This window comes from Parasteatoda tepidariorum, chromosome 8 (genome assembly GCF_982258835.1).
Source record: "Parasteatoda tepidariorum strain Cologne lab strain chromosome 8, Ptep-v5.0, whole genome shotgun sequence".
Lineage (NCBI taxonomy): Eukaryota > Metazoa > Arthropoda > Arachnida > Araneae > Theridiidae > Parasteatoda > Parasteatoda tepidariorum.
This window is the reverse complement of record NC_141762.1, coordinates 108,080,415-108,101,236: the sequence shown is the minus strand read 5'-3', so window position 1 is coordinate 108,101,236 and position 20,822 is coordinate 108,080,415. Positions and strand designations below refer to the sequence as shown.

The window sequence follows — 20,822 nt, the reverse complement described above, 5'->3', positions numbered from 1 at the left end:
TACTAAATTAGAGGTGCAACATACAAATACTTGATATTTAGCCTACACTGCTGAACACAGAATATTCATTTCGGACGAATAAAGGAAGAAGCGTCTGCCGAAGACAAAACTTAGTTTGTTTACATCTGTCTTTCCCCCCCCCCCTTCCTGGGAAGGGTTTATTCCATTAACAAAACAATAATGAAGATAAACAAATTTGTGAAGGGTCCGATTAAAAGGTAAATTATTTTGTGAAGGGTCTGTTTTTAAGTTAAAATATTTTGTGAAGGGTCCGATTTTATAAAAAGATATTTTGTGAAGGGTCCGTTAACGGACCCAAATATCTTCTAAACAGACCCCTGAGTAATGTAATTGCATTAATTAACAATTATATTTTTTGTTAATTAATTACATTAATGGCAAAAAGGCAATTAATGTAATCGCAATTGCATTAATAAATAATGTAATTTATTGATGTAAGCTGACAAGATTTTTGCATTGAGTATTTTTTAAATTGAGTCTTCAAATGATTATACATTTAAAAAAAAAAATGATTAGTATTAAGAATTATTTGGAATTCTTTCAAAATTATTCAGCTGGAAATTACAGTTTTAGCCACACACTATAAGCCACATAGGAAGATTGTTCAGTGTTTAAATATTTAAGGTATTAATTAAGTATGAATGATGGTAAGAAAAAACTTTTTTTTAAATGTTAATAAGCTGAAAAGAATTAAGAGGAGATAGCAGTTTTCTGTTCTACAAATAGTTATAACATTAAGTATATCTTGAAACATGATTAAAAAATAATTAGCAGCCTGCCAAAGTTTATACTCAAATCTGAGTTTTCTAGAAAAAATATTGTTAAATAATATTATTGTTAAAATATTGCAGACATATTTCTTATCAACCAAAATCAATTTATGACATATCCATAGCTGCCAAACTTAGGAATCAAAAATTAGGAACATCATATGCAAAAAAACTATACACACCAATTACGAGAGTAAGACAAAAATTTAACTATTAAATAATAACATTAATAGACATATATTTAAATACCTTATATAAATTATTAAAAAAAATTATAAACACTATCTTTTGTGGGAAATTTATAATATTAATATTTTATACTTAGGAATACCAGTATAATAGTTTAAAAACAACCATTACCTATTAATATATAATTATTCTTCTCCAAATTATAAAACACAGGTAAATATTAAACTACATCATAAACAAATATTTCTGATGCAAGAGTTTAAATACTACAATACATTTTTTAAAAAATATTAATAGTTGTTTAAGATTCAATTTAGTGAAATGATCATCAACGGCTATTGGATTAGTATTTTCCAATAAAAAGCTACTAAAAATTACTTCAGCACAATAATCACACAAAGCGCGATTGCGGTGATCAGAACAAGAGATTGGTTTAAAAGCAAAAATACTGCAATTTTACGAAAATTCGGATTTTTTTATAAAAAAATATCAGATTTTCAATTTTGATTTAAAAATTAGGAACAAATCCGAAAGATTCTGGACAGTTGGACACTCATTTTTATCAATTCTCTTTTTCAATATCATTGATACAAGAGATATATTAAAAACAATATTGATATTTTATAATGATAGAGTTACCAATTTCAACTTACAGTTTCACGGTCAGCAAGCTCTCGTTTCAAATCAAATGTCTCGGCAGCCCAGTGTTCAGCAACATACAGATCATCCGTTATGATAACATTGTCAAACATTATACCATCTACCATTGACCACAATTCAAAACCAACAGCTGCCTAATCAAGGAAAAACAAAATCACATTAACAAACCCACTCAATTTTCAAGATCAAGAAAAAATTTCCAATTGTCAATAGCATACTTGCTAACTTTTAGATTTAATAAAACATATTAGAATTGAAAAATAATATTTGGCATATCTGTTTCAATTTTAAAAATATAATATCTATTACCTCAGACTATCAGTAATGTATTTTGGACATATTGAAATCTTTCATAGTACAATATTTTGATAGATAACAAAGTTTATTTAAAAAAAAAAAGAAAAAGATCTTAAATCCCACAGCATATTTTTTTAAATTGCGTAAATACAATTACCTAATTTTTAAAACCCTATCTTTTTATTACCTCAGAATAGCAGTAATGTATTTCGGACACATTGAAATCTTTGGCAGTACAATATTTTGATAGATAACAAAGTTTACTTTTAAAAAAAAAGAAAAAGATCTTAAATCCCAGAGCGTATTTTTTTAAATTGCGTAAATACAATTAACTAATTTTTAAATCGTGTGTAAACAAATTAAAATAAACTACACATAAATCAAATGACATGAAACAAGCTTTGAAGATTCCACAAATTAAGCATCATATCGTATCATTTGCAAATTTAAACTCAACTTAGGTTTCATAATACAAAACAATATGAATTGCAAATGATACAGTTTGAAAATTACTCAAAGTAACAAGTCTCAAATCGTGATGAGTGGTACATAAACCACTTTAATATTTATTGAGTGAATTTCTTATAATTTTTTAAAAAAGAAATGTAACTTTTTTAAATATGTTTTTCTTAAAATTGTCCTATAGTTTTTGAGAATTCTTGCGCTTTTTCCTTTTATTTAAATCTATTTTCTTTCTCTATAAGTATACAAACTAAATTAAGAAACACAAATTCCACATCCACTAAACCTTAAAACATTCAATAAGCAAAAATGAAAGATTTTGCAACAATTTCAAGTTGTTCAAAGCCATATTAGAAAAGAAAAATATATGTAAAAAAATTCAAAAGATTTCATACCTGTATTACAAGGTTTGTACTAAAATGAAATAACTAAAATCTCAATACAATATTATCAACATTATTACAATAGCAAATAATTCGTCAGTGGATTACGTTAAAATTTTACAGAAAAATATTTTTGAGGATTTAAGAACCCCTGTAACAATAAACAAAGGAGAATCAAACACTGTTTTACCAAAAGATAATAATCAAGAAAAGCACTTACTATAGGAGTCATTTTGTATGGATGTTTGTCTTGAAAATAATGAGGATTAGGAATTCTTTTAGGCTTCCATTTACCCTATGAAATAAAATTAAATGATAAAGCCAAGGTAAAGAAAAAAAAATACAAAATAAGACTAAATGAAGAAGAAAATACAGAACATTCCACAATTAGAATCATAATTAAAAAGAAAGTTACAGAGTTAAATCTAAAAAAAAAAAACTGGTTTTCAACATTTTAAAATGTTAAATATTTAGCTATTCTATTTTAAAAATCAAAGCATCTAAAACTATGCAAAAAAAAGGTAATACTTAAAATGTCTTAAATAATAGGCAAAGTTTGAGAGAAAGGAAACTCGTATTGTAAATCAAAGTATGAATGGAAAATGTAATAATGATTTAGAAGTTATTCAACAAATTTAAAATAAAAATTATATATAGTAATGTTATTTAACATTTGTTATATTTATTAAACATTATCTTATATTTGTAAAAAAAAAAAAAAAAAAAAAAAAAAAAAAAAAAAAAATTATGTAAAAGTGACATTTATTTAAAATTGTTAAGAATAAAAACATGTATAGTACAGGAGTGATTGTGAGCTCAAGTCAAAATTCCGGAAAATTCCTATGAAAAAAAAAAGTTTAAATTGAAAAATTAGAAAAAGATTTTAACAAGGTTTTTTTCCCTTTTTTCTCAATATTTCTTGGTTTACTTAAAATATATTTAAAATTTTACACATACCTGGAGAAGTAATTAAAATTTACAAATATGTCTTTCTTTCTTGAGTTCATGATTATAATAACTATTTACTGATAAAAAATGAAAATTAATCATGAATATAAGCTTATAAAGTATCTCTCTGGCTCTCCCTTACAAACAAATAAAATACACTGTGTTTTTAAGTTCCACCTTTGAAAATTTGATTTCCGGTAACTTTTTTTCTAGCCCTTTTGAAATAAATTTTGACTTTGTTAAACTTCATTAAGAAAAATAAATAAATTTATCACTTTTACACATAAATACATTTTCCAGAAAAGAAAGAAGAAAAATTTATCTAGTTTAAATTTGCAATATTTAAGTTATAGTGATTAAATTGTTTAAATGTTTTAATTTACAATAATTAAAGATAAAATTTGTAATATTTATTTCACTTTGCAGAAAAGAAATCTACAGGAGTACAAAATTTTCAAAAGATAGTAAAAATGACGATTACGAATACTTTTTAAAGAAAAATCTGAAATATTTTATTAAAAACGATACAAGTATATATTTCGAAATCATACCTTATAATTAGGATTATCAATCAGAGGTGCCCTCCATTTTCCTTTGTATTTGGGATTATCAATCATAGGAGCCTTCCATTTTCCACAACCGACTTTTTCGCATTTAGGGTTAGCTGAAATATTTTAATTTTAAATAAATTTAAAAATAATAAGAATTCCTAGTGCAACATTTTGACTACCAAAAGTCCAGTCATATAAATATTTCTTTCCCAGACACTGCTTTCTGCACAAGAAAACACCTAGATTTAACTCAGAACGGAATTTACGGTCAATCGTTTAAAAAGTTACAAATTTGCCACATCAAGCATTGTCTTTCTAGAAGTAAGTCAAGGAGGGAGGTTTATGCTTATTTTTTCAAAAGATTGCTGATTGAATTGCCACTCTTTGCTTTTTGAGAATTATTAAATTCAAAAAATAAATAATAGATACTCTGTTCTCCCAAAAAGTTATGACACAGTGAAGATGTTCTATGGAAAGACAGGTTTTGAAATGCAGGCTTCCATTGTTTTTCTCAAAACCAGTTTTCATGGATATAAACTGTTCTGCCCTCTTGATCGTCAGTTTTTTTCTTCATCTTGATATTGCAACGAAGACAATATACTTGGCAAGAATAAGTATATTTAATAAATAAAGAGAAATATCATTATTGCCTAGTGAAAGATACATTTGTTTCATATAGTATTTCTTAAATTAATTGCAGAATCATTAATCTAAATCTTTCTGAGTAATAATGCAACATTAAAAAAATTTCAAGAACAAAATTAAAAATACTAGAATGAACTAGAATTCTCAACAAAACTAATCAAATTGCATTCAAATTATGAAATATACAAACCTACCAACGTTGTGGAAATAAAATATTGGAGATTTTACTAGCGACATTTTTTAGGCTACGAGTAAAGTGTTTTAATGCATCATGCAAGTCAAAAAGAAAAAATTTAAAATTGGAATTAATATAAGCACTTGCATTTAGTGAAGTAAAAAATATGTATATAAATCTTAATCTAGAGAAGATTTTTTAAAACCATTATTTATAATTACATAAACTAGTTTATTTTATAACCAATGTTGAACAGCTGGCCCAATTTAGGGTTTACGGCAACTTATGTTATACTCCGTAGCCTTGTAATTTTGAACTCAATCTAGAAGACAAGGGAACTTCTGAATCTAATATTGGGAGAGATTCCATGGAGGATTTTTTGACGGTGCTACTCCGAATTTGCGTTACATGGAGAGGAAGACCACGAGAACCTCCCAGAGTCAGCCTAACCGGCAAGAGGTACTTAAACTATTAACTCTCAACATACTTCAGTACTGGCAATAGCACTATCCATTGAGGAAGTAGAGAATTGTTTTTGTCATTAACAGATATTTTACGGACAAAATTTTTAAAAAAAATTTCTTGAACAAATACTAAGAAATTTGAGAATACACAGGAAAACTAAAGATAGTCATAAAATTCAGGAGTCTTTGTTAAAAAACAGGAGACTTGGCAGGTATGAATATACCTTGTAACATGTTTCAGAAAACCCTTCATATGCTTTAATTCTTTTTGGCTGAAAATGGTTTCTGTTAACCATTTTCAGAAGGAAAGAGAGACATTCACACTTTGTTTATATATACATCTACCCCTTTTCACATATACTTAATAATTGAAGACGACTTTTTGTTTTTAAAGAATGTTGTTTAAAAAATCACTTAATGCTTTTCATAATTAGACATTTTTGTAAGTTTTTCAGTTTTCAGTAAGTCAGTTTTTTTTAAACAGCCCTAACTCTTATCCATTGGTTACAAAATGTTATCGAAAATAAATGATTTTTGGAAACAATTTTAATTTTAGTCAATGTCATTTCCTTGGTGTGGAAATGCCACTAAATGAGACTAATAAAATTTAGCATCAATAAAAATGATCCATACGGATATAATTATGATTAAAACAAATTTACTATAATTATGGATGATGAGCCATGATAGCTCAGGGGTTAGAGAATTCACCTCCAAATGAGGTAAACTGGGTTCTAATCCCAACGATGGCTGGTCAATAAGAATTCCGAACCTGACTCGCATCAACCACAGTGTTGACATAAAATATCCTCAGGGGTAGATGGATCATTGGTTAGAGTTCCCCTACCTTCAGGTTAACCGTGGAGGGCTTTCGTGGTTTTTCTCTCCATTAACACAAATGCAGGTTAGTTCTATCAAAAAGACCTCCACGAAGGCAAATTTTGACCAATACCAGGAGTGTCCTTGTCTTCTGGATTGGGTTCTAAATTACAAGGCTACGGAGTTGAGCATATAAGTAATTGTAAACCCAAAAATTGGGTTGACTGTTTAACGATGGTTATAAAATAAAATAATTACGGATGATATAACTATTTTAAATAAATGAACGGTTATGTCTTCTGTTTAAGTTTGCATTTAATTTTATATCATAAAAATTAGTTACTTTAAAAAATGAGATGAGGCTTTTTTGAGATGTTTGATTTTTCTAAATTATTTTTTTTTCTAATTTAACTTTCAACTCTAAAAATAAATCATTGATAGCATCATCTTTAGTGCACTCTGACTGCAATGTGAGATCGTCAAAAAGAGCCTTCTAAATAAAACCCCCATGCAAATATTTTGAATGCATTTAAATTTAATTTGGTCCGTTAATATTTTTCAAGTTTCCTTATTTGACCTTTTTTACGTTAGATGCAGAAGTTTTGATGGTTCCTTTTCAACACAAAGTGTGTATAAAAAATTACATGCCCTCATAAAAATGATTGTAAATAGAGATGGCTGCTACATAGAGGTCTTTTTTGGAGATTTAACTACACAATAAATCATGCTTCTCTTTTTATCTTAACAAGTTCAATCATAAGCATGCTTAAAAAAATAAAAAAAAATAAAAACACATCCAATTTATTATAAAAATGGTATTTGTTGCTTTAAAAAAAGTGCTCCTGATAAGAAATAATATAATATAAAAAAAGAGCTCACTACATTAAATTTAATTCCTTAGCTTTTCATGGAATATAAAACTATTAAAGGGTGGTATGACACTGCCTTTTTTTTTTTTTTTTTTTGGAGGGGGGAAGTTTCAATATGCTCCCAGCATTAATTTGTAATAAAAGTTCAATCAATAGGTGAGTGTGATTAATGCATTAAATCATAGAGTGATAGAATTAATTTTAAATTAACAAATACATATTAAAGGATGGTCAGTGTAGATTTAAAAGGACTTACTTATTAGTGGTGCTTCCCATTCTCCGTCCATTTCATCATCCCTATAGTAATGGATATTACATTAGAAACAAAAATACTTGCAAGTTTACTAGGTCCAATGACAATATTAAAAATGGAAAAACAGTAAGTAGTTCGAACAATAAATATTAACTTAAAACCCTAAATAGGTACATATTTTTTTCTTGCAAATTGGGCAAAGATTCTAACAATATACAGTCAAATCCCGCTATAGTGAATGAAATGTTCAGTCCCGTGCCTTGCTATACACGTATAATGTTATTTTTCGTGGATATAGTGAACCAAAAAAGTGAGGAAGTTGGATATAGCGAACTTTTTTCTGTCTTCGACAGATTTTTTTCTTAATTTTTTTGTAATAATTTTGAAATTTCTACTTCAAAGTAAATACATATATCTATTTTTAAAACCATCTATAGAGGGGAATGTAGCGATAAGCATTTTTTCTTGTTTGCTTCTTTTATCTCACTTTCTCATCCCTAAACAAACCAAGCAGATGTTTCCAACCCAGCCTGATGATGCACCTGTAAGGTGTCAGTGGGATCAATATGCATTTTCTGTCAGAGGGAATGAGTAATTATTCATTATTGGTCAAAAGGTTGAAAACTAATTTGTGTTGATAAGGCCCTCACTTCCACTCCTTTTTGATCTCAGTTCAGTTAAAAAAAAAAAGCCTGCGAACAAGTCTCAAATTTAACTATGGTAAACAGTAAACGTAAAACGTTCTCCATTGATGATAAAATGGACATAATCAGAAAAATTGAAAATGGTTGCAATTAAGCTGATATTTGCAGGAAATCTAAACTATCCAAATCTGCAGTTTGTAACGTATGGAAAAATAGGCAATTAATAATTTCTGCTCATGAAAAAAATTTAGATGGCAGAAAAAATTTGAGAAAAGCAGATCACAAGGATGTTGAAGAAGCATTACTAAAGTTGTACAGCATTTGAAGAAGCCGTAATCATCCAGTATCTGAACAAATGTTGATGAATTTGCTAAGCGATTTTGTGAGACTACTTTTATGTGCTTGAATGGCAGGTTAGACAGGCTTATCAAACGGAATAACAGAAATTCAGGAAAAATTATCTGAGGGTCGGGAAGTGTTTCCAAATCTGATGTTGAGGATTGCTCATCAGCTAAAGAGTACGAATTTTTCTTTGTACGCAAGACGAGGAGTAATAAAAATTAACACATTTTTTGCTACTACATAATATTTTTCAGTCATTAATTTGAATAATTTTATGATAAAAGTTAGGAGTTTGGGAATGTCGCAAAATCGGAGGCTGGAAAGTCTGCTTGGTTGAAGAAGTTCTAGTTATCTTGGCCATACTTTAAATGTCCTATCAATTGAGATAACAAATCATGCATAATTTTTTGTTTTAAACTATTATAATGTTAGTAATTGAAAAAATGACTGTTTACACAAAGTCACCCCATCTGACGGTACTCAAAAAAATTTTTAAGCACTATGTACATCAATAAAATGCAAAATAATTTTAAAAGATTTAACATGATCATTATGAAATAACTTATCCACAATAAAAAAATTCGAGAGATTTTTCAGTTACATTTCTGAGAGTGGAAAATGAAGACCGAAAGTGAGAATATCTTGCAAAATGCAGCCAAGTTACACACGAGAGTGCAAGAATCTCACTGAACCCAGCTCAGTAGTCACTCCTAAATATTTCATCAAACATGTAATGTGATTGGAGTTATCATACGTTATGAACGGACACTATGCCATAATGGATTGTGGTTAAATGAATTGTGAAAACGTTGAATAGAACAATGTGAAAATCAAAATTTTGCATAATACGCAGCAAAAATTGACATGGTAAAGAAAATTTTTTTTCTTTTCGAAAAGGGAAAATTAAGTACTTTTTAAAAATGAAAAAAAAAAAAATAAATAAATAAAATAAATAATCCCCTTTAAGGGCTTTTAATAAACCAAAATCAAAAATAAGCAGCTTTAAGCACTTCTTAAATATGCAAAGAAGTTCATATAAATAAGCGAAATATTAAATAAATAATTCAAACAGGATATAAATATTATTTCTGACAGAAAACCAACTTTCGGAATGCCTGTCATCCCGCTGCAGAGCCTCAGGGTTTTGCGAAACACCTTTTGTAAGCAGTTGTTCTAGAGTATTGCCGATTTTCGTTAGTATTCATATTAACAGTATCAGGGGTCTGTCTAGGTTTTTCTGAGAGGTACCTATTTTGTGAAAATTTAGACATAATTTGTGAAAATTAAAAACTTATATTAAAAAATCAACACAAAAATATCTATTTATCGTTTCTTAGGAGACACAAAAATAAAATTTCAAGAAAAAGTATTTCGTGAAACTGCCGTTTTTCCTAAAGTTGAATTTGTGAAGGTACCGCTAAACGGTAGTAAATTTGGCTTGGACAGATCCGTGAGTATTGACAGATTGATTGAGCGTAAGTTCATATTAACAGTATAGACAGATTGAGCAATGTAATTATGAATAATAGTATCTTTGGTGTCACATTATTAAATTTTTCCATCTCTTTATAGAATATACACAAAGACTAACCAGTCCATGGGTTTCTCTGCCTTAGGGTCAGGTAATAATTCTGGTTCATCATCTAACCAACCATCAGGTTTTTTAGCATCAGGGTCAACAATTTGTCTTGGAGCTTCTTCATCCCTTAAAATTAAAAATTAAATTTATAGCAGGTATTATTTGGCGATTATGTGCGCTAAAATTAAGTGGGAAATAATAATTTTAAAAAAAAATTTCTTTAACCAATCAATACATACCAATCATCAGGTTTTGTAGCTGTTGGATCAGAAATTCTGAAATATATTTTAGAAACATTTTACGATTCCAGAAGAAAAGAAAAAAGTAAAGTCACAAATATTGTTGTCATTTCAAGTAGTTAGGTTACAGTAGAAAAAATAAGAGTACTTAATATATACATTGAAGAAATAAAATAATGGAGATTTTACTAGTGAAATTTATTTAGGCCACGAGTAAAGTTTTGATACATCATGCATAATTATGTCAGTCAAAAAGAGAAACTCAAAACTGGAAATAATGTGGAATGGAAATAATGTGAAAAATTGGAATGTTTTAAAAAAATCTGATTTTTTTATTTTATTATTCAAATACACTGTAAGAACTTAAATTTATGATAAAAAAAAAACTTTCTAAATGCTTAATCAAAATTAAATTAATATTAAAAGTAGTATATAGGGGGGCTACAGGACACTTTTGCCCTTCCCTATATACTACTATTAATTTCCTATTTTTTATATTAAAAAAATTTAAAATAGACCTATATTTTACATTTTTATATGAAATATCAGTATATTTAAAAATTCTTATTTTTATATTAATAGTTTTTATTTTATTAATAATCCTGTACCTTATTGAAAATATCGTTTTTTTATTTTACATGTAATTCATAATCGTAATATTTATTTTTACCTTTAAAATCAAAAATATATTTTCCACTATTAATTTTTCTTATAGCTTGCTTTATCAGATAATTCACCATGACATTTCGAGAGATAAAAATCTTTCTCATCATTGTCTACTTCTAATCTAGCTATAATAGAGTCACCGTATTTTGTATTTATTTTTCTCAATGATATTAAATTATATTTACCTATCTCGAGTTCATTTAATTTGTATGTTTCAGGAAATCGTTTGAGGTCATTAAATTCTTCCATTTATTTAAGAACATTTTTTGTAATATAATTTCTGTAATACATACACTTGTATAACGAACATTTTACTACCTATAAATGGAAAGTATTGAAAAAGAGAGAAATAAAAAGTTGTTAGAGCAATTAAAAAATGATCTAAGATTAGTTAAACTACAATCAGAAATTAGGAAAAATAATGAAATAAAATTAGAAGAAGATATAGGAATACAAAAATCATTAGCCGATTTTCACGAACCTGTACTTCATCAAATGGAAAAACTAGAAACTTCTAGACAACAAAACTTGATAGGTATAAAAGATGCTGTTGATAATTTATCTTTCACTATGAATGAGACCTATAGATCTTTACCTCAGATAGAGAATCAGTCAGAGGAAGATTATACTGAAGATGTAGGAAGTATGTTTTTAAAAATAGATATAGACAAAAATTTAGATAAAGAATTACTAGAAGAATTAGAATTTGAATTACCTTCAATAATGTGGAATAAAACTGATGAAGATATTGAAGAAGTTATTAAAAGGGCAAAAGCAAAAAGAGATCAATTTAAAAGAGAAAAAGGAAATGAAACCAAAAATAGAAATTTAACAAACAACAAAGATGAGTATCAGAAAAGGATTGATAATGCTGATTATAAAATGAATATGATGAAAAGATATTTAGAAGCTTTATCAGCTATTAAACAAGGTAGACATTACACAGGAAAAGGTTTAGAAGATAAACTGAATATCTTAGTTGATCTGACAGATAAAATTTGTAAAGGTTCTAAAAGTAAAAAATTGTATAATAAAACTGTAGATTTGTTGGATTTACTTTTAAGAGAGGGAACTATGACAAACGATCAGGTAAAGGAATACTATGGAAAATTTCTTAGTATATAAATGAGTAATTATATTGTAAAAAAAGTATACTTGAGCGACAGTCAGATTTCTAAATTGAAATCAGCTTATAAAAATGGTGAAGAACTTAGTTTACAAATAGATAAAAGTAAAACACCCAATTTTGATTTACATTTAACAGCTACACAAATTAACCAAATTGATAAAGGTAAAAGAATTAAAATATCAAAGACTCAACTGAAAAAGAATGGAGGGTTTTTACCATTTTTAGTACCTTTACTTTCTACTTTAGCATTAGGAGCCGCTAGCGGAGCAGCTGGTTGGGGTACTAAAAAAGTATTGGACAAAATTTCTGGATCAGGTAAAAAAAAAAAACCTTGTGGAAAGGGAGTCTATCAGCCATGGGAATATCCAACAAAATGATTGAAAACAATATGAAAAATGAAAAAGGATTTAGAGGTATATTTACTATAGATATGTTACCTAAAAAGATAACAAAATTTGAAAACGGAATTATAAATTTAGATGTATGTACAGGTCCTGGAACTCATTGGGTTTGTTATTATAATGATCCAAAATATAATTTTGTTGAATATTTTGATCCTTTTGGAGAATATAAATATAACAATAGAATAATAAAAAATGATTTTCTTCCTCAAAACATACTAAGTTATTTAAATACTTCTGGAAAAGAAATTAGATATAACGATAGTTTTTTACAAAGTCCGAGTTCTGTAAGATGTGGTTTCTATTGTATGAAATATATAACTGAAAGAAATAAAAATAAATCACCTATTGAAGTTTTATATTCATTTACTCAAGAACCTAGTAATTTAAATGAAAAAATTGTTCTTTATAAATGAAGTATATTATATTAGATTCGAAAAACTTAGATAAATCTGAAGATTTCACCATTGAGTATTCGAGACCTTTTCATTTTACAGAGATAGCTCTTCAGTCTTTTTCAATGTATATTTCATGGAATAATATTACGGAGAAAAACAATAAATTTTCATACTTTGACGGAGCCAAATGGGAAGATTTTATTATTCCAAATGGTCATTATAGTATAAGAGGTTTGAATCGTTATATGGTAAAATATTTTGGAAATGATTCACCTATATTATTTGGAATAATTGAAGAAAGACAAAGGTTTAGTATTAAACTCGAGAAGAATTATAAAATTGATTTATCTAAAAGTGAATTGTACCAAATTTTAGGATTCGAACCCAAAATATATGAAGAGGAAGAGCAAGAAGGTAAATTTATTGCTGATATAGCTAATGGTAATGATAATATTTATATTCACTGTGATATAGTGGATGGTGCTTATATAAATCAGTTTCAATCTCAAGTTATTTATTCTTTTACATCATCAAATCCTCCTGGAAGTTTATATGCTAAAGAATTTGATAAACTAATATTTTTTCCGGTTAAATCTGATTCTATTAATCGAATTAGAATGAGAATTACAAATCATAGAGGTGAACTAATTGATTTAAATAAACAAGAAGTACAGTACAAATTTATTGCTAAATAAATGAATAAACAAAGATTGTACAGAAAGAGTAAAAAAATACAAGGAAGAGGCTTCTTTTCAGACCTTATAAGTCCTATTGTAGAAGAAGATCTTGTAAGAAAAAAATTGAATGAAATATTTTCTAAAAATAAAAAACATGGTACTGGATTGAAATTTTTTATTCCTAAATAAATGGATAAAATTTACGATTTGAAAGACACTAGTTATTATTATAATAACGACGTTGAAAGTTTTGAATATAGAGAATTAAAAAGTGAAAATAGAAATAATATTCATGAAAATGCTACATATAATTTCTTTATCAATGATACAAATGCTAATATTTTATATTCTGCGGGATATCTGCAACAAGAATTAAAAATTGTAAAAGGAGATGGAGGTGTAATAAGTAATGAAAATGTTACTCTAGTGAATGGAGGAGGTCTCATTAATTCAAACAGGTTGATTATAGGAAATACTGAAGTTGAATCCACTATAAATTATAAAGCCATTATGAATCAAGTATTAGGGATGATACACTTCACCCCTGATTATTCAACATCGGAAGCTACTAACATGTTCTTTTATGTAGATACAACTGATTCTGTAGATAGAAACAATTTCAAATATAATGGAACTCTGATAGATACTACCAAAATAACTGATTTTTTTAAAAACCTTAAACTAAATGAAAGTTTTAATGAAGGATTTTCAAAAAGATGTAAATTTACTAAAAATAGTCAAACAGTAAAAATATGGATTCCTTTAAAGTATATATTTGATTTCTTTAACGAATATAAAAAAGTAATGACAGGTTTCCAAGTTAAAATAGAAATTCAGAGAAATGATAGTAAAAATATGTTGTATACAGATATTCAAAATCCAGATTTTAAGGTTCTTGTTGAAGATTTATCACTTTGGTTACCTTATGTTAGATTTAAAAATTCAGCATCTGTAAAATTCAATGAATTAAAATTATCAAATAGTCCTATAGAAATAAATTGGGATCATTATAACATTATCAAATCAAATGTATTTTATAAAAATTCCAGTGGGTCTTATTCTATTCCTGCTACATCTGATGAAGTTTTGAGTTTATATGTCATTCCTCAATATGAAGATAGAAATGAAAACATGAATCAAAATAATATGATGTTTGATCACTTGGATATGATAGAATGTTGGTTAATGATTAATAACATTAAAGTTCCCACTGTAAGTTATATGATGGACTTTAATAAAAATGATTATAATCGATTATATTATGCTCTTTTAGAATCAGGAATGAATAATATAAATTCTGAAACAGGTTGTATGATAAACTATTCAAATTTCAGTAAGTATCCTATAATTTGTTTCAACTTGGCAAACCATGAAAATTATACGAACTTGAGTAATTTAATGATTGAATTCAATTGGAGGTTGAGAAATAATACTACTAAAAATTATGTTTTTTACTTTATTTTGAAAGAAAGAAACAAATGCTCCTTGAATATGTCAACTCAGGATATAAAAATGATTAAAACTCTGAAAACATAAAGGATTTTTTCTATTTTAATAAATGGCTGCTTATTATCCACTTTACGACGATGAAATAAAAGAAGGACCTTTAGGACCACCAGGTGTAGGATTTAAATTAACGAATGATGGTAATTATGATATGGAAAGTAAACTATTAAAAAATGTTTTACATCCTCAGGAAGATAATGATTCTTCAACTAAAAAATATGTAGATGATTTAAAAAATAAGTGTTTGATTCGTAATAACGGTTATTTTAATGCTAGAAATAAATGTATTAGAAATATAGCTACTCCTCTAGAGGACAATGATGCTTCAACTAAAAAATATGTCGATGAATTAAAAGACAAAAGTTTAATACATGATGAAAATAATTTTGATGCTAAAAATAAAATCATATCAAATGTAAAAGAACCTGAAAAAGAAGGCGATACTGTTACCAAAAAACATCTTGATTATTATTGTATACTGTGGGATAAAATTAATAGAAGTTATTATGCTCACAACGAAAGAATATTGAGTGTAAAATGGCCCATAAATGATACTGACGTTGCTAATAAATATTACGTTGATAATAAAACTTTTTGCGCTACCACAGATAGACTTGTTCAGTTTACAGGTGTGGGTTACAAGACTTTTGAATTCAACGAAACTACTTCAAAACTTTTAGATTCAAACTTAAAATTATCACAAAACATGTATATGAAAATTACAATTTTTTTAGCCTGTGACAAAATGAATGAAAAGCCAAAAATACGTTTAGAAAAAGTGAAAGAAGTACTTCTTGATAAAGAGATAAATGTTAATGAAGATGCGATAACTATGTTTGCGTACGGAAAGTTAAATGAAGTTTTAACATTATCAGTGCTAACAGGAGGAGGCTGTAAATTAAAGCCTTATTTACATATTGAAAAGATAAATTTTTCTTCTTAATAAATGGCCAATGAAATTAATTGGAACGACTTTTCTAGAAAGAAACTTTCAGAAGATGTAATTATAAGTTTAGCAGATTATTTAAAATGGGAATATGTGTTTCAATTTTCTGAATTATCTGAAGTTTTAATCGAACGATATGTGCAGCCAAATGATTGGTATATTATTTCTCAATATCAAAAACTCAATGAACCTTTTATTGAAAAACATGCCTCTGATGTAGATTGGGAAAAAATATGTAGATACCAAACCTTATCTATCCGTTTTATTGAGAGACATTTAGATAAAGTGACTTGGTATGAAATATCAAGATTCCAAAAATTGGATTTAAGATTTATAGAAAATTATAATGACCGTTTAAATATGAATGTTGTATCTAGATATCAAAAATTATCAATGGACCTTATAAGAAAATTTCAAGATTATGTAAATTGGGATTATATTATACAATATCAAGATATTGATAAAGACTTTGTAATAGAATTTGTTTCTAAAATAGATTTCTGTCTTTTAATAAAAAATAAAAGTAATATATTACCAGAAGAATTTTATAATTCAAACAAAGAAAAGATAGTTTGTATACTTCTTGCGGAAATTTGTCATAATACACGAGTACCGCTATATGAACCATTAAAAGAATAAATTATTTAAAAAAAAATATTTTTATTTTAATAATAGTTTTTACTCGTAGTAGATTATTTTTTACTCGCAGTAGATTATTTTTTAATTAATAAATGTATTCTAAAATTGTAATTAAAGACTATAATGAACCGGATGAATTTAAAGATCCAAATCAACATCCTCTATTGCCTATACATCCCTTTAGATTAATCATAAATGGTGCTTCCAACAGTGGAAAATCGAACTTATTAATCAATTTAATTTATGACTATTTACACTTTGATAGACTTTACATGTGTGCAAAAGACATATTTGAATCTAAGTATGAAAAATTACAAGAAAAATACATTCAATTTACAGATGTAGAATTAGAAGATATTCAAAAATGTAAAGGCTTAAAGAATAAAAAAGAAGTTTTGAAAGAATATAAAAAATTTAAAAAAGATCAAGTTTTGTTTTCTTCCAAACTAGATGATTTTATTACCGTAGATGACTTGGAAATTTCCTATATGAATTTAGTTGTATTTGATGATTGTATATGTGAAAAAGATCAACAATCTATAGAAGAATTTTTTATACGAGGAAGAAAGAAAAATATATCCCTTATCTATATAAGTCAGTACTATTATAAAATACCTATAACCATCAGAAGTAACAGCGATTATTTTATATTTTTCGATATGAAACAAAAAGAAATTAAACAAATAATACGAGAAATAGATGGTCAATTAACAAAAGAAGAATTTAATAAAATGTATAAGAACTGTATCAAAAAACCATATGATTTTTTAGTTTTAGATTTAGTCAATCCTAATATGAGGTACCGAAATAAAGAATTTATGTATATATAAATGGAAGAATATTTAGAGAAAAGAATTTTTATTCACAGAAAAAGTTATAATTACTATCAAAAGATTAGTATCGCACTATCTATGAGTAAGTTTTTATTTAGTGCGTCTGGCTTATCTGGTTTTATTTTAATCCCTTTATCAGCTTTGAGTTTAGGAGCTGGTGTTATTGAAGTGGTTGACAGATCTTTAAATATATCCGAAAGAAAAGAAGAATATAAATATACTTACAAATTTTATAAACAACTACTGAATTTGTTTAAAGCTAATACATTAACTGAAGAAGAAATTCATAAAAAAGAGGCTGAATTTATTCAAAGTTTGAAATATTTTCCTTTAGAGAAATACGTTAAAAAAACTCAATTGAATGGCTACAAATACATATAATTTTTTATTACCTATAAATGACGTGTAAAAGTAATATATTCAAAGTTGGAAAATTAAGTAAAGACGGAAAGTTCAAGTTTTGTTGTAAAGAATGTGGTCAAAAAGGATCTGGCTTTATCAATTCAACAATTAATAATTTACCCTTTGAAATGCATTTACCAGGACATCAATTTACAGGACCTGGAACACAATTATTACATGGAAAGAAAAGATTAAACGATGATTTAACATATAAAGAATGGAGTAAGCCTATTAACAGAGTAGATGAAATAGCATATAAACATGATGTTTGTTACCTTAAAAATAAAGATACTAAAACTAGAAATGATGTATGTGATAAAAATATGATAGAAGAGTTAAATACAATTCCAAATCCTACAATCAGGGAAAGAATAGAAAGAGGAATTGTTAAACCTATTATCAAAGCCAAAAGAACATTTGGTATGGGTATGATTTATTGTTTAAAATGTAAAAATTTTACTAATACTAAAGATGTATATGAAGAAACTTCTAAAAATGGAAGATTGACGAGGAAAGGTATATGTGAAGTTTGTGGATCTAAAAAAAGTACTTTTTTAAAGAAAACGGGGTCATAAAAACAGTTTATTATGATCCCGAAAAAGGTTATTGTGGTATCAATGAATTAAAAAGAAAAACAGGTTTATCTCAAAAACAAATTACAGATTTTTTACATGAACAAGATGTTTATACTAGACATAAACCAATTATTCGTAAATTTAGAAGAAGGAGATGTTACGTTTCACATATTGATGATCAATGGCAAGCCGATTTATTATTTATAAAACCATTTAGTAAATATAATAGTGGAGTTAATTATATTTTAACAGTTATTGATATGTTTAGTAAATATACTTGGGCTATTCCAATAAAAAGAAAAACAGGCGAAGAAGTATCAAATGCTTTCAAGTTAATATTTAAAGAACGAATTCCAGAGAAACTACAAACGGATAAAGGTACGGAATTTATAAATAAAGATACTCAAAAATTATTCAAAGATAATAATATTCACTGGTTTACTACTGAAAATGTTGAAATAAAATGTTCTATTGTTGAAAGATTTAATCAAACAATTAATGGAAAAATAAGAAAATATATGGCAGCAAATAATACAAATAAATACTTAGAAGTACTAGATAAATTAGTTTATAATTATAATAATTCTTATCATCGATCTATTAAAATGACACCCTCACAAGCCAGTCGAACAGAAAATGAAAGTATCGTATACAATAATTTATTTTCTAATAAAGAAATAAAGAAACCAAAGTTTAAAATAGGCGATAAAGTTAGAATTTCAAAATATAAAGAAACATTTACCAGAGGTTATCATCCTACATTTACAGAAGAAATTTTTATAATATCTGAAATATTGAAAACAGATCCTATAACTTATAGAGTGAAAGATTTAAATGGTGAAGAAATTAAAGGAACTTATTATGAAAAAGAATTAGTAAAATATAATAAGAAAAATGAAACATATAAGATTGAGAAAATAATAAAAAGAAAAGATAATAAGTTATTCGTAAAGTGGCTAGGTTACCCTGAAGAATTTAATAGTTGGATAGATGAAAAAAATATTATTCTAATTTAGGAATCAATTGAATTATATCATTTTTAAATCTCTCCATATCATAATCTTTTAATTTTAAATGATTAAATTTAGTATAATATTTTCTTTTATTCTGTTAAATAAATTAATAGCATTCGGATTATATTGAATTTCATGAGCTTTTTTTATCTAAATTTTAAATCTCGTATAGTTTTATTATATAAACCTCTAATAACATAATAATGATAATCAGAATCATTTTTATTCTTTTCTATTATTGTAAACATGAGGTTGAGATGTTTTTCATTTTTTATTTTTAAGTCATTCATTTTAATTTTTATTATATCTAATTTCTTTTGAAGTTTATCATTATCATTAAATTTATTAGCATAATAATTAATTACAACATCGTTTACTTTTTTAGAAAATTCAGGTGAAATCCAACATTGTAATTAAATCCTTAGAAACATAAGTCCCATTATATTTTAATTCTTCTACCTTTAATTTCATAAAATAATGAATATAAAATTAACTCTTTAGATTCTTTATTTTCTAACCACTTTTTATTATTAATTTAAAATCTCCAAACAATCCATAATAATAACTATCTTTAATTTGCTCATAACAAATATCTTTTAAAGAAGTAATTTTATTACGAAACATTTTTAAATTAATTTTATTATCTATATCCATTTATAATCTCTAATTTCATATGTTATTTTTTCAATTATTAATGTAAAATTTTATCAGTAAATATCTTTTAAAGAAGAACCAGTAGTTTCAGTAAGAATATCCTGCACAACTTTGACCTGCCATTTTTTTCGTAACTAAAGAGCTTATAAAGAAGATTATTATCAGATAAAAAAAATCACACCACTCTCCGGTTAGAATCCAACGAAGCGGTCAATTTTTATCGCAAAGTGGCATGAAAAAAGTTTCTTCGATTTTCCTCCCGCTGATAAGGTCAGAGAGGAAAGTGTTTTAATTATTATTATGTAAATAAATGGAAAGTCATTATTTCGAAATATTTAATCAGATTAAAAGGAATAGCCATTCAAATTTAAAAATTACATTTGATAAGGAAGAAGAAAAATATTATTATGATACGAAAGACTTTGACCAATATTTAAAACAGAGATACAATTCGAGAATTAGTTTTTTTAAAAAGTTAAAAAGAAAATTGAACTTGATTTTTACAGTTGAAGCAGATGAAATGTTTTTAAAATTTTTAGATTATATGTATTTTAAAAAGAGTTTAAATTATAAATATTTTATGAAAAAGATATGTGATTATTATAATATTCCTAATAATATTAAGTTAGGTAGTCCGAAAAAACAAAACATTTATGATGAAATTTGGAATTCG

At 26.5% G+C, this 20,822-nt stretch overlaps 1 protein-coding gene across 2 annotated transcripts in view; it reads right to left on the bottom strand.

Annotated features, from left to right (window-relative positions):
- Cnx99A (Calnexin 99A) overlaps positions 1 to 20,822 on the bottom strand; it is an 84,982-nt gene that overhangs the window by 19,819 nt on the left and 44,341 nt on the right. For both annotated transcript variants that reach the window (XM_087149275.1, XM_087149274.1), the window contains 6 exons: positions 10,311 to 10,346; positions 10,084 to 10,197; positions 7,510 to 7,550; positions 4,282 to 4,394; positions 3,003 to 3,077; positions 1,634 to 1,774 (listed from right to left, as the gene is read on the bottom strand). In XM_087149275.1, coding sequence (XP_087005401.1) covers positions 1,634 to 1,774; positions 3,003 to 3,077; positions 4,282 to 4,394; positions 7,510 to 7,550; positions 10,084 to 10,197; positions 10,311 to 10,346 — 520 coding nt within the window. The remainder of the gene's footprint in view (positions 1 to 1,633; positions 1,775 to 3,002; positions 3,078 to 4,281; positions 4,395 to 7,509; positions 7,551 to 10,083; positions 10,198 to 10,310; positions 10,347 to 20,822) is intronic.